We start from the raw sequence: 14,688 nt of genomic DNA, 5'->3' as shown, positions 1-14,688 counted from the left end.
CAATACAATACTACAATACATCATCGATGGGCTAGAAGGAGATAGATGCCCAATGCCTAGAGAGCTATAACATATCAAAAGTCTACATCATCACCAACATCTGCATGATCATCAACATGATCACTACTAGAGTGTCCATCAAGAGAGTTCTCTGAAGAGGACTCTTCGAAGGTGGACGAGACACTCTGGGGATCATTCTCGCTAAGTAGGTTGCCATCATCATCAAACAAGGGCTCTCTAGGCAGTGGGGTATCATCATGAGGGCAATGGAATATCATCATGAAGGCGGGGATTGGAGCTCGAGGATCCCCGCCTCACATATGTGCGAAGGCCACCCTTTGCCGATGCCGAAGGCGGAGGCCTATGAACTCCAACTGCTCGGGCCCCCGTCCATGCTGACTCCTGGTGCTGCGAGTATCTGCTGCCACAAGCTCACTATAGAGCTCCATGAAGATTGCCTCGTCCTCCTCATCAGGCAATATGATCGCTTGCCTAATATGGCAATGGCAAGTGCACACGCTGACAAACAGCTCCCTATAGGCTGCAAATGGCGATGAATGGCTCTCTAGAAGACTGAAATTGCTCCACGCAACAGCAGCAGCAGCAGCAACAACAACAACAACAACAACGACGACGACCCAAAAAAAAAACGTACGGTATCGTACGAATCCGTACGGTACCGTACCGTACAGCAAGTACGTACGATTTCAGTCGTACGACGTACGGAACTAAGCCTGCACAAAGTGCAAGGAGATTCCCAGCACCCCTTAAGAGGAGAGAGAAATCTATTCCATGTTGTATGGGAAGATGACAGCCCCATCTTGTGGTACACGATCCCAGACACAGGCTAGTACTAGTGTAACATCGACATATCATGAGGATGAGACATTTGAGGATTCAGCTACTGGTACCGAGAGTGAGGATATTCATGATGGAGAGGATGATCTTGAACTCTAGTGATTTAGCTATATAGTATAGCCATGTAGTATGTACTTTTTTGAGAATATCTGAATTCAGTCTCACTAGTGTAACTTTTTTTTTTGGTCTTTTTGTTAAGTGAATTACAAGACTCGTGGCTGCCAGAGATTGGAATCTATATGATGATTGATCATTGATTATTGATGAATATGGGTGATGTTTTCTAGCATTGTATCGTCTTTTACATTGAGTTCTCATGTTTTCAAGTATTATGCCTTCAAGAATAGACCAAGGCCTAATTACATAATTTAATGTATATTTTATATTGAAAAATATATATATTTTGCAGTTTTTGTATGGAACTTTTTTTTTTCGCGTTTCAAAAAAAAAATGAAACTCTTGAAATGTTTCTCAAACTGTTTTAAATGAGGCGTTTTTGAAACTCCTGGTAACTATGGTTCTAACCTTGTGTGTTTAGCTTGTGTATTAGGTGGTTTTATGGGAGCTTAATAGTATGGGACATGTGTCTTTGTGTGTGTGTGTGGGCGGGGGGGGGGATATATATATATATATATATATATATATATATATATATATATATATATATATATATAGAGAGAGAGAGAGAGAGAGAGAGAGAGAGAGAGAGAGAGAGAGCTGAAAGCTTTGCTTTAGGGAGCCTTGGATTGTTGGGCGCGTGCACAGAAAGGAAGTTCTCGAACTTATGAACACACCGGTTCTATCTTGCCACCTACTTCGACTCCTGTATGTCACTAATTTGCACAAATATGCTAGAATTCTCTGTTTTTCTTTTTTTTTTGAAGGTTTGATATTATCGGTTCTTACATTTTCATTTTGCAGAGCCATAATGGAGTCATGGAAGAAGTGGTTGCTGGCATGGAAGCGGGAACTTGTTTTGGGTATGTGTCCTATGTAAAATGTGCTTTCTTGATGTGGTTTATTAATGCTTTTGTTTTGGCACTGATGATAAACTTTGTAGTAGTTTTTTGTATCGCCTGATCAATTCTCAGGCTTCTAGGACCTGTTTTGCAGAATGGCGGCAGTTGTGGCTAGAATGGGATTTATGCTCGTGGACAAGGGTCACTCTAGGATATGTGTGCCTGCTGGAATATTGGCTGGTGTTTGCTGTAGTGCTGGTGGATTTTTCTGTCAGGTGAAGTCAAAAGGTTGCATTTACTATATATGAAATCTCATTCAAAAGCTTTATTTTGGGACTTAGATTTTGTTTATGGAAATGTAGAGGGCTAGGGGACTGATTGAGGTGGTGAATGTGCAAGGTGTTATGGGAAGGGAGTGTTATTTAATCCATTTACAATGCTTTCTATGGATTTCAGCCTATGGCACTAGCGGAAGTAGTTAGAGTTGGTGTTGGAATGGAGCACCTGAGAGAGACAGAATGTGCATGTACAGAATGAACGATGTCATGTGCATGCACATGGATATGCCTAATCCAAGGCTAATCTGTCACATGCACTCTGCACTCAGTGCATGGTGACAAGATGGCTCATCATCAGAAGTGCATCAGTTGTACAGTTTTAGAACCCAATAGGATGATATTTGTCGTACGCCGTGACCCCATTGTACATCCTCAGTCCAGGATAAGTCAGGCACGAGCTACGTAGGTCATTCCTCAGCCTTAGTGGGTCAGTCAGTCAGTCAAGTCCCTTAACCCACTTGGAGAGAATCATTCATGCATGTAGAGTCAGTAGAAGCCTTAGGGTTTGCATCAGAAAGCACTCTGCATCTTGCATAATATGCATACATATGCTTGTGCATCATTTAGAACATCCCCAAAGCCTTAGGGAATTTACTGGGATTTATCTGGTATTTTTTCCATATTTATTAGTATTTATTTATCATTATTTCCATTATTGGGCATTTATAAATATTAACTTTATTAAATGACCAACCTCCATTTAGTATAAATAGGCTTGCCTAGAGCCTCTTTTCTCATTCAGTCTTCATTGTGCTAAGAGCTCTCCCTCTCCTTGCTTTCAGCCTAAGACTAATCCAACCCTAGAGCCCATAAGCTTTCTTCTCCAGCCCCTTGAGATTCATAGCTTCAGCCCAGCCCTAGGCGCCTGCATTCAGCCCTGATTCAGCCTCAGTTCAGGCCCAGATTCAGCATACCATTCATCCTCAGTTCAACGCCAGATTCAGTAGTTTGGAGCTTGCGTTTTTTGCACAGCCGTACAGCAGCCTGCGTTTCTGTTCCAGCCGTACGCAGCAGCCCTGCAGTTCCCTGTTTCTCATGCGTTTCAGTCCACAACATCTCCTACTCTTCAGCGTTTCTGTCCACAGCAGTTTCCAGCCCTGAAGGTTCAGTCTACAGCAGTTTCCAGCCCTGAATCTGTTGTTTGCATCAGTGTCCAGCCTTCTATGCATCATCCACACATGCAGCAGTCATCTGGTGAAGGTAACACAGCATTCATATGTGTTTTCAGCATTCTAACATAGTGTAGAATAGTCCACCTTCTTTTCCTTTGAGCCTCAGGTGTGCAGCCCTTCCTCATGCCCTTGGGAAGAGTGCATAGGCTCGAGATCAAGTCATTGAGGTGTTTCTAGAGCAGTGTACAGATCAGCCACTCACCGATCCTCCGAGATCTTGCGTTCGGCTTATCTACAGTCCAAAGTCATTCTCTCTAAAGTAATAAAGCAAATACTATCTCGTTATCGGGATAGGGGGCCCTTCAGTGGGTAATTCGGGACCCAATCTGGTGTACAGTTTTCATATCTCTCTCTCTCGAAAGTTTGAAGTAATGAAATGGATTGCTAAACTCACGAAACTCAGGATACAGAAGACGGTGTGAGCATTTGTGTGACAAGATCTTCCAATACAAAGACTTCCGCTGCATATCACATTGGTATCAGATTCAGATAGTCCACACACACCGTATCCTAGCGTGGGGGCATCCTTGGATGGTTAGATTGCGTTCCGGCACGACCACCGCCTTCAGCATCATGTCTACAGGAGAGAGTACTCATCAGCCGGAAGACGTCTCTCGACAGGCCAGGTGGAGTCAAATCTTCCAACAGTTTGGAGGTATGATTGAATACATCCCTGGTAAGCATAACCGAGTAGCAGATGCTCTCAGTCGAAAGTCCAGCATCCAGGCAGTCCAAGAAGCTACCATTCTCGAAATCACGGGGAAGGACTTGGATAGTATGAAGGACCAATATGTCGACTCCCCTGAGTTTGGTACTCAGTATAGTTTGGCCCTTACTTCTGAGCCTGGCCACTATTCAGTACAGAACGGTTGGTTGTTCTACAAAAACCGTCTCTGTGTTACTCGGGAAAAGCATTCCGCTCTTCTCCATGATGCCCATGACTCCTTAGTTGGAGGACATAGGGGTATCAACAGTACCCTCGAGAAATTAGAACGGTCCTTTTATTGGCCAAAGATGAGGCGTGATGTCTATGCACATGTACAAGCCTGTAAGATTTGTCAAAAAGTCAAGGTTCCCCATACAAAGAAGGCAGGTTTACCTCAACCTTTGCCTATTCCCGACGGACCTTTCATCGACATATCTATGGACTTTGTAGGGCCTCTACCAGCATTCACTGGATCCCGTAACACTCAGTGTTTTACCATTGTGGATCGCTCTAGTAAATGCTGCATGCTCATTTCATGCAAGCATACGGCCACTGCCGAGGACGTAGCCCGTCTGTTTCTCAAGCATTGGTATCCAATTTGTGGTTTGCCTAGCACCATAACATCAGACAGAGATTCCAAGTTTACCTCGCATTTCTGCAGGGCATTCTTTGAAAACTTTGGAACTAAGCTGCAGTTGTCTAGTGCATTCCATCCCCAGACAGATGGCCAGACAGAAATTTATAATCAGTTGGCCTTTGATGTCCTCAAGTCATATTGTCATGACCAGCATTCCAAATGGGAGCACTATCTTCCGTTGGTCCAAGCTATCTTGAACGACACTCATTCATCCAGTGTCGGACGGACTCCATATGAAGCAGCCTTTGGTCACCGTTTTTCTTTTCTTTTGACAAGAATGGTGTCTCCATCTTTAGAGGCTAATAAAACCACGGAAGCATTGTCCGAGATCATTGAGTCAGTTAAGGACCGCTTGACCAAAGCTCAGGAAGCATATAGTAGACAGGCAAATAAATCTAGACGAGATGTCCACTTCAAGGAAGGGGATTGGGTCTATTTGCGTATCATGAAGCAGAGATTGAAACAAGTGGGCAAACGTTGTCCCAAGCTTTCATTCCGTAGTTTTGGCCCTTTTCCAATAGTTAAGAAGATAAGTGATGTCTCAATGAAGTTAAAGTTGCCTGCCAGTTGGACAATGCATGATGTTTTCCATGTTTCTTGGCTAAAACCATATGTTGGTCCAGAAGTGTTTGATGTTTCAGATGAACAGCAGCCAAACGTGGTAGACGAGGCAGAAGTTATTGAGCCTGAGCAGATCCTTCTTCATCGATGGAAGCATGGTTCCGGTCGACGGATTCGTCAGTTCTATACGAAGTTCCGAGATCGAGGTACCCACGAAGCCGTATGGCTCGACGAGGAGTTCTTCCAGGGGTACCCCCAATTTTTGGCGGACTACTTGGAAGCCATGAACCTGCCGCCCGCCAAGCTAATCAGGAGGGGATGTCACATGTCACATGCACTCAGTGCATGGTGACAAGATGGCTCATCATCAGAAGTGCATCAGTTGTACAGTTTTAGAACCCAATAGGATGATATTTGTCGTACGCCATGACCCCATTGTACATCCTCAGTCCAGGATAAGTCGAGCACGAGCTACGTAGGTGATTCCTCAGCCTTAGTGGGTCAGTCAGTCAGTCAAGTCCCTTAACCCACTTGGAGAGAATCATTCATGCATGTAGAGTCAGTAGAAGCCTTAGGGTTTGCATCAGAAAGCACTCTGCATCTTGCATAATATGCATACATATGCCTGTGCATCATTTAGAACATCCCCAAAGCCTTAGGGAATTTACTGGGATTTATCTGGTATTTTTTTCATATTTATTAGTATTTATTTATCATTATTTGCATTATTGGGCATTTATAAATATTAACTTTATTAAATGACCAACATCCAGTTAGTATAAATAGGCTTGCCTAGAGCCTCTTTTCTCATTCAGTCTTCATCGTGCTAAGAGCTCTTCCTCTCCTTGCTTTCAGCCTAAGACTAATCCAGCCCTAGAGCCCATAAGCTTTCTTCTCCAGTCCCTTGAGAACCATAGCTTCAGCCCAGCCCTAGGCGCCTGCATTCAGCCCTGATTCAGCCTCAGTTCAGGCCCAGATTCAGCATACCATTCATCCTCAGTTCAATGCCAGATTCAGCAGTTTGCAGGAATCAGCCACTTATCGATCCTCCGAGATCTTGCGTTTGGCTTATCTACAGTCCAAAGTCATTCTCTCTAAAGTAATAAAGCAAATACTATCTCGTTATCGGGATAGGGGGCCCTTCAGTGGGTAATTCGGGACCCAATCTGGTGTACAGTTCTCATATCTCTCTCTCAAAAGTTTGAAGTAATGAAATGGATTGCTAAACTCACAAAACTCAGGATACAGAAGACGGTGTGAGCATTTGTGTGACAGGATCTTTCAATACAAAGACTTCCGCTGCATATCACATTGGTATCAGATTCAGATAGTCCACACACACCGTATCCTAGCGTGGGGGCATCCTTGGATGGTTAGATTGCATTCCGGCATGACCACCGACTTCAGCATCATGTCTACAGGAGAGAGTACTCATCAGCCGGAAGACGTCTCCCCTGAAGGAGACCTTGTTCTTCCGCCTACAGCAGACACCATAGCTCTTCTTAGAGCTCAGAACCAGCTACTCATGGAGCGTCTCCAACTCTACACTTAAGTGGCTTCAGACTATGCCAAGTGCCCAGTGGAGTGATCGACAGGCCAGGTGGATTCAAATCTTCCAACAGTTTGGAGGTATGATTGAATACATCCCTGGTAAGCATAACCGAGTAGCAGATGCTCTCAGTGGAAAGTCCAACATCCAGGCAGTCCAAGAAGCTACCATTCTCGAAATCACGGGGAAGGACGTGGATAGTATGAAGGACCAATATGTCGACTCCCCTGAGTTTGGTACTCAGTATAGTTTGGCCCTCACTTCTGAGCCTGGCCACTATTCAGTACAGAACGGTTGGTTGTTCTACAAAAACCGTCTCTGTGTTACTCGGGAAAAGCATTCCGCTCTTCTCCATGATGCCCATGACTCCTTAGTTGGAGGACATAGGGGTATCAACAGTACCCTCGAGAAATTAGAACGGTCCTTTTATTGGCCAAAGATGAGGCGTGATGTCTATGCACATGTACAAGCTTGTAAGATTTGTCAAAAAGTCAAGGTTCCCCATACAAAGAAGGCAGGTTTACTTCAACCTTTGCCTATTCCCGACGGACCTTTCATCGACATATCTATGGACTTTGTAGGGCCTCTACTAGCATCCACTGGATCCCGTAACACTCAGTGTTTTACCATTGTGGATCGCTTTAGTAAATGCTGCATGCTCATTTCATGCAAGCATACGGCCACTGCCGAGGACGTAGCCCATTTGTTTCTCAAGCATTGGTATTCAATTTGTGGTTTGCCTAGCACCATAACATCAGACAGAGATTCCAAGTTTACCTCGCATTTCTGGAGGGCATTCTTTGAAAACTTTGGAACTAAGTTGCAGTTGTGTAGTGCATTCCATCCCCAGACAGATGGCCAGACAGAAATTTATAATCAGTTGGCCTTTGATGTCCTCAAGTCATATTGTCATGACCAGCAGTCCAAATGGGAGCACTATCTTCCGTTGGTCTGAGCTATCTTGAACGACAGTCATTCATCCAGTGTCGGACGGACTCCATATGAAGCAGCCTTTGGTCGCCGTTTTTCTTCTCTTTTGACGAGAATGGTGTCTCCATCTTTAGAGGCTAATAAAACCAGGGAAGCATTTTCCGAGATCATTGAGTCAGTTAAGGACCGCTTGACCAAAGCTCAGGAAGCATATAGCAGACAGGCAAATAAATCTAGACGAGATGTCCACTTCAAGGAAGGGAATTGGGTCTATTTGCGTATCATGAAGCTTGCGTATCATGAAGCAGAGATTGAAACAAGTGGGCAAACGTTGTCCCAAGCTTTCATTCCGTAGTTTTGGCCCTTTTCCAATAGTTAAGAAGATAAGTGATGTCTCAATGAAGTTAAAGTTGCCTGCCAGTTGGACAATGCATGATGTTTTCCATGTTTCTTGGCTAAAACCATATGTTGCTCCAGAAGTGTTTGATGTTTCAGATGAACAGCAGCCAAACGTGGTAGACGAGGCAGAAGTTATTGAGCCTGAGCAGATCCTTCTTCATCGATGGAAGCATGGTTCCGGTCGACAGATTCGTCAGTTCTATACGAAGTTCCGAGATCGAGGTACCCACGAAGCCGTATGGCTCGACGAGGAGTTCTTCCAGGAGTACCCCCAATTATTGGCGGACTACTTGGAAGCCATGAACCTGCCGCCAAGCTAATCAGGAGGGAATGTCACATGCACTCAGTGCATGGTGACAAGATGGCTCATCATCAGAAGTGCATCAGTTGTACAGTTTTAGAACCCAATAGGATGATATTTGTCGTACGCCGTGACCCCATTGTACATCCTCAGTCCAGGATAAGTCAGGCACGAGCTACTCAGCCTTAGTGGGTCAGTCAGTCAGTCAAGTCCCTTAACGCACTTGGAGAGAATCATTCATGCATGTAGAGTCAGTAGAAGCCTTAGGGTTTGCATCAGAAAGCACTCTGCATCTTGCATAATATGCATACATATGCCTGTGCATCATTCAGAACATCCCCAAAACCTTAGGGAATTTACTGGGATTTATCTGGTATTTTTTCCATATTTATTAGTATTTATTTATCATTATTTGCATTATTGGGCATTTATAAATATTAACTTTATTAAATGACCAACCTCCAGTTAGTATAAATAGGCTTGCCTAGAGCCTCTTTTCTTAGTCAGTCTTCATTGTGCTAAGAGCTCTCCCTCTCCTTGCTTTCAGCCTAAGACTAATCCAGCCCTAGAGCCCATAAGCTTTCTTCTCCAGCCCCTTGAGAACCATAGCTTCAGCCCAGCCCTAGGCGCCTGCATTCAGCCCTGATTCAGCCTCAGTTCAGGCCCAGATTCAGCATACCATTCATCCTCAGTTCAACGCCAGATTCAGCAGTTTGCAGCTTGCGTTTTTTGCACAGCCGTACAGCAGCCTGCGTTTCCGTTCCAGCTGTACAGCAGCAGCCCTGCAGTTCCCTGTTTCTCATGCGTTTCAGTCCACAACATCTCCTACTCTTCAGCATTTCTGTCCACAGCAGTTTCCAGCCCTGAAGGTTCAGTCTACAGCAGTTTCCAGCCCTGAATCTGTTGTTTGCATCAGTGTCCAGCCTTCTATGCATCATCCACACATGCAGCAATCATTTGGTGAAGGTAACACAGCATTCATATGTGTTTTCAGCATTCTAACATAGTGTAGAACAGTCCACCTTCTTTTCCTTTGAGCCTCAGGTGTGCAGCCCTTCCTCATGCCCTTGGGAAGAGTGCATAGGCTCGAGATCAAGTCATTGAGGTGTTTCTAGAGCAGTGTACAGATCAGCCACTCACCGATCCTCCGAGATCTTGCGTTCGGCTTATCTACAGTCCAAAGTCATTCTCTCTAAAGTAATAAAGCAAATACTATCTCGTTATCGGGATAGGGGGCCCTTCAGTGGGTAATTCGGGACCCAATCTGGTGTACAGTTCTCATATCTCTCTCTCTCAAAAGTTTGAAGTAATGAAATGGATTGCTAAACTCACGAAACTTAGGATACAGAAGACGGTGTGAGCATTTGTGTGACAGGATCTTCCAATACAAAGACTTCCGCTGCATATCACATAATCCCTGGTGGGCAGCGGCTTAAACAGACAATTTAGGGCATGAGCAGGGCATGGGAGGATCCTAGAAGCCATCATGTAATGTCTCACCACAAGACAACTCAATGGGCAAAGTCTTTTGGCTTGCATGCCTACCACTCTCTCCATGATATACATCCTTTGAATCCACAAGGCCATCATGTTGCCCACTAGCTCCAATATGCACATACTTGTTTCCTCCTGTCCCATCAGGAGTAGATGCATGGCGAGAAGTGACTGATACCTCTTCCTTGTGTATAAAAGACCTCAACCGTTGAGATGGTGGGTCTTCCTGCTTCAAATGAGGCGGATTCTTGAATACTAACTCCCCATCCTCTCCTTCTTTGAGATCACCCTTTCGGATGAGATAGGAGAGTGCCAACTCCCTTGGCTTCTTGCCCACTTCACGAGCCATAGACTCAAAGGTCATATCCACCATAGCATCAGCTTTCCTTGCTTCAATGACACTTTGTACATGGGGATCTTCATGCAAGAATTTCAGCTCTTGCTCCTTTGCCTACAAAAGCTTCTTCATGTGCTCCAATTCAGCCCTCAATGCATTGGGCTCATCCTCATGCACAGGCTCTTTTCCACGGAATGATTGTCCCATGAATGCACTGTCGTAAACTCTCTCAAGAGACTTGTGCCTTCCATGCAATTCATCGGAATCATGAGAAGCACTAGATTGGCCTCTTGAATTGGGCACTTGCTAAGGGTTGCCTTGGCTGTCTGTTGAGTCAAGTGTCTGTATTTGCTTCCGATCTCAAAACACCGTGTCTTCTCTTGAGAAAGAGAGACGACCGGGCTCTGGGACCAATGTAACCGCTCTCTACAGGAGGCCTACAAATCGGAAGATAAAATAAGCATATTTTAGATCACTTAACTAATTCAAACAATGGACAATACTTACAACATTAAAACTGAAAATAATACAGAACACTTGACACCATCACTGGGGCCAGAAAGGCCCCCCTCCTCCTCAATATTGTTGTATTTCTTGGAGAATTTATATGTACAAGTGTGCACGGACCTTAGGCCAGATTTCTCCATAACAAGAAGTGAGTACAACTGGTAAACAATAAGATATTGTCGGTGAAGAATTAGTTGTCGGAGTAGACCAAGTTAGAGGTAATCTCCCACCTTCACTAGGTGAACACCTGCCCTCAGTGGTCTTCCAGGACCGTGCACCCGCCTGTACTAACGCCTGGCAAGGTGAAACACCGCGGAGGGAGCAATACCTGGTGCTCCCGTATCAGCTTTGCTCCTAGTTTTCCTCATACCCCAAATGACCTTCACTGGCTTCTCAAAATGTGAGGGCCCAGTCAGGGTAATCATGGGAAAAAGTCACTGTCCCGGTGGCCTTACTTAATGAAGGCAATAGGATGTGATATTTTAACCTGACAAGACTTGTACAAACAACATTTAATTTTACCAATAATTGAATCTGAAAATACAAAATTAAATACCTGACAAATATTCAAATTCATTTCTTAGGAGAGAAGCTCATCCCCTTTTTATTGCACTCCCAAACTGTAGGAAGGTCTTGGGGCAACAGTAGATACTGGACAGCAGCTGGTACAATTGGATACTCCAGCAGCAGGTACATCAGCAGGTGCAGTCGAGTACAATCAGGTACATGTTGGTACAGCAGGTACAGTTTGGTACAGGCCGGTACAACAGGTACAATCGAGTACATGTTGGTATAGCAGGTACAGTTAGGTACAGGTTGGTACAGCAGGTACAGCCGGGTACATGGTGCTGGACATAGGCGGGTACAAGCTGGTAGATAGAGGCGGGTATAGTTGCAAGTACCAAGGCAGGTACTGGTTGAAAATCAGAGGTGGGTACAGTTGTATCTACCACCCTCCCACCAACTATCCACGTGTGGGAGAAGAACTTCTTCATGCAATACTAACTATAAATATTATTAATAATGTTGGGCATCCACATTAGAGCAAATGTCCAGTCAATGTTTAAATGTGTGTGAACACCAACCTTATAAACATTAAGGTTGACATTACTTAAGGGATTTTACATTTGAAAAGGCCAAAAAGGGTAATACTTACCACCCGCCGCACCAACTCATCAGCAAACAGCATACCCACGGTACACTGGGGGCGTGCCCGTCTAGTGTACTGGCACGACATAGCAGGCAAATACATGAAGGCAAGTCATGCAAAATCAAGTTTATGCATGCAAACATAAATGCAGGTGCACATGTAATGGATGAACTCTCCCTTTCATGAAACTCGTACAAGGATTTCTTGTCAGGCATAAAACTGGCGCGACAAAAATGTGAAGTCCTGGTTTTCCTATGGAGTGACAGTCCCATAGGCAAAACACAAGTCCTGGCACGAGCCTTCCTATGGAGTGACAGTTCCATAGACAAGGTCGGCACAAATATCAGTCCTACCATGAAGTGACAGTTCCATGGATAAGACGCAATCCTGGTCATACACAGGTGGCAGCAAACAGGTTCCCATCCATGTGGCACAATACTGGTCACACACGGGTGGCACAATACTGGTCACACACGGGTGGCACAAAACTGGTTCCCGTCCATGTGACACCAAATGACTGACCCTTTTATATGGGGCACTGGCCTGGCCACATGTGAACATGGTACAAATATGGCCACTCTATGGAGTGACAGTCCCATAGAAGTGGCTCCAAAAATGGAGATGGACCAAATGGTGACACATATTCTGCTCCTAATCTCAAGGGGAGGAAATATTACATGCCTTGTATGTATGGAATTCTTCAGAAGGCAAATATGTCATAAATAGAGGGCTATGCCATTGACCAAGGGGGTGAATGTGAAAGGATAAATGCCAAGGGAAATTTTCAAATTCCTAAGGCATTATATGTTTAAAGATGAAATACCCAAAAAGGTGGAACGCTTAGGAAATCAATTGGCCATTTGGCCATGAAGAGGTTATAAGGAAGAAGAAGAAACATACTTGATGGAGTCATGGCTGGGAGGTAAATTGAGGAAGACGTCGTTTGTTAATTGTTCTGTTTGCTAAGAAGAGATTTCAAACAGGTTGGGTATTTAGGGTTTGCAGGCTGAGCTCTCAGAGGTCAGCTTACAAAATTCTCTCAGGAGAGGACTCGACCATGATCAGTTCTAGTGCTATGTGCGGTCTGGTGTAGTTTGATGGTTCTATGTGCCTGGGATAGAGCCTTCTAGGTCCTTAGGCCTTCTGGACTGGTGCCTGGTATTGAATTTGTGCATCATCTTGTACTTTGACAATTTTGCTGTTGTGATAAATGCAAAAGATGCTTTGGAAGCGATTGCCATTTTGTTTTTTGACAGACCAAAGGCTTGAAGGAAGGAAGGGCAGTTGTTGTTTCTACTTGTGCAGCAGTTGCTTCTATTATTACAGGAGTGCTTGTAGGCATGCTAGCACTTGGGGAAACACTGCCAATTTCATCACTTCGACAACTTTTTCTTTTCATAGGATGGTAATCTCCTTACCGTTTATCCAATTCCTGAGGAACAGAAAGGTGAAAAAGATCAAATCTGTGTGCATGCGTATGTCAAGAAAACAAATCTCTTAAGAGCTTAACTCTGTAATGTCTTCCCTTGTTTTGGAGTCATGGCATATTTTTCCATTTGTGGTTTAATCATAGGTACTTGTGTGTCCATGTGTGTAGAGTGAGTAAGAGCGTGTTCAGCATGTTGGAAAATTGCGTAATATGCTGCCCCTTTCCAACTGGAAGTCAGAGGTGGACTTGTCCTCTTGGTTGACTGACCATTCTTTGATTGTACAGGTTGCTCATAATATTTGGAGTAGTCATTCTTATGGATTCAAATAGGATTGGCCTTATGCTTCCTAGGTCCATTCGGCGGATAATGAGGCTCAAGGGATCATCACTCAAAAGCAACACTCCCCGTTTGGTCCAATTTTCTCGCCGAGAGCCAAATCCTAGCACTGTTGTACAGCTTTTTACACCACCCAAAGCCTCAACCAGCTAAAACTAGGCTTCTAAGATATTACACTCATCTCTATGGACTTCTCCATGATTATTTTAAAAGTGTGCCATGCAACCTTTTTCCCCGGGTTATTATTAACACTAAAGTGTTAAGGGAGAGAGCTTGTAGACTCACTTTGCATCTTGTACATATGGTGCCCAAAGATAGAAGTCTTAGGTGAGCATTGTTTTGAGTTGCTTCCAAAATCAATGAAAGAGGCATGTCTGCATACGCTTGCCAAAAAAGGCTGTATTTATTTTTGTGAATAATATAGTTCACCTGTGCCCCTGCTTATGCGCATGGATTGGCAAGGGTCCCCTTCAACAACCTAACACGCATGTGCTTATTGTAAGCATTTTGAATTTCTACTCATAGGCTTCTTCCACTCCTCCTTGCAGTTTTGGTTTTGATATTTTGGCTGCTCTTCTTGGGAAAAAGCAGCCATGGATAAATTCGCTCCGGCATGTAATGGAGGCTATTTTTTTGGCTGTAGTAGTTTTTGATGAATGTCCAGGATCGTAACAAGACTCCTGATATATTCTACCTATCTTGTGAGATATTTTCTCCGGGTTGTTAAGAATGATCTTGTTTTGAGGTTTTTAAAGGGATGTGAATGGACGTTGAAGGTGGTGGTGGTGGTTTTTCCTTTTTTTTTTTTTGTTTTTGTTTTTGTTTTGTTTTGTTCCTTCTCTGTAGTTTTGATGAGGTTATTTTTAGATGTTATCCAAAGGTCTATTAGGTGTTTTGGGCCTTCACAATAAAGTTGAAGACCATAGGTGGGGTTGCCAACCTTAATGAGCTCCAATATGCAGTTGTGAGATATTTTATGCGGGTTGTTGAGATGTGCGTAAGAATGATCTTGAGATATGGTTTA

The 14,688-nt window shown here is 44.1% G+C and overlaps 1 protein-coding gene across 4 annotated transcripts in view; it reads left to right on the top strand.

Annotated features, from left to right (window-relative positions):
• LOC147611801 (magnesium transporter, putative (DUF803)) overlaps positions 1 to 14,199 on the top strand; it is a 105,528-nt gene extending 91,329 nt beyond the window's left edge. For 2 of the 4 annotated variants that reach the window (XM_086783641.1, XM_086783640.1), the window contains exons 5-9: positions 1,594 to 1,683; positions 1,780 to 1,838; positions 1,972 to 2,092; positions 13,155 to 13,303; positions 13,613 to 14,199. In XM_086783641.1, the coding sequence (XP_086639767.1) occupies positions 1,594 to 1,683; positions 1,780 to 1,838; positions 1,972 to 2,092; positions 13,155 to 13,303; positions 13,613 to 13,817 (624 nt within the window). In that variant the 3' untranslated portion in view covers positions 13,818 to 14,199. Of the gene's footprint in view, positions 1 to 1,593; positions 1,684 to 1,779; positions 1,839 to 1,971; positions 2,106 to 13,154; positions 13,304 to 13,612 lie in introns of all 4 variants that reach the window. The other 2 variants (XM_086783642.1, XM_086783644.1) reach the window with 2 other exon arrangements.
• Positions 14,200 to 14,688: the final 489 nt, after the last annotated feature.

Source organism: Cibotium barometz, chromosome 46, assembly GCF_041138505.1.
Source record: "Cibotium barometz isolate CiBa-2024 chromosome 46, ASM4113850v1, whole genome shotgun sequence".
Classification (NCBI taxonomy): Eukaryota; Viridiplantae; Streptophyta; class Polypodiopsida; order Cyatheales; family Cibotiaceae; genus Cibotium; species Cibotium barometz.
Note: the sequence above shows the minus strand (reverse complement) of the source record. Positions and strands in the feature narration are given on the sequence as shown.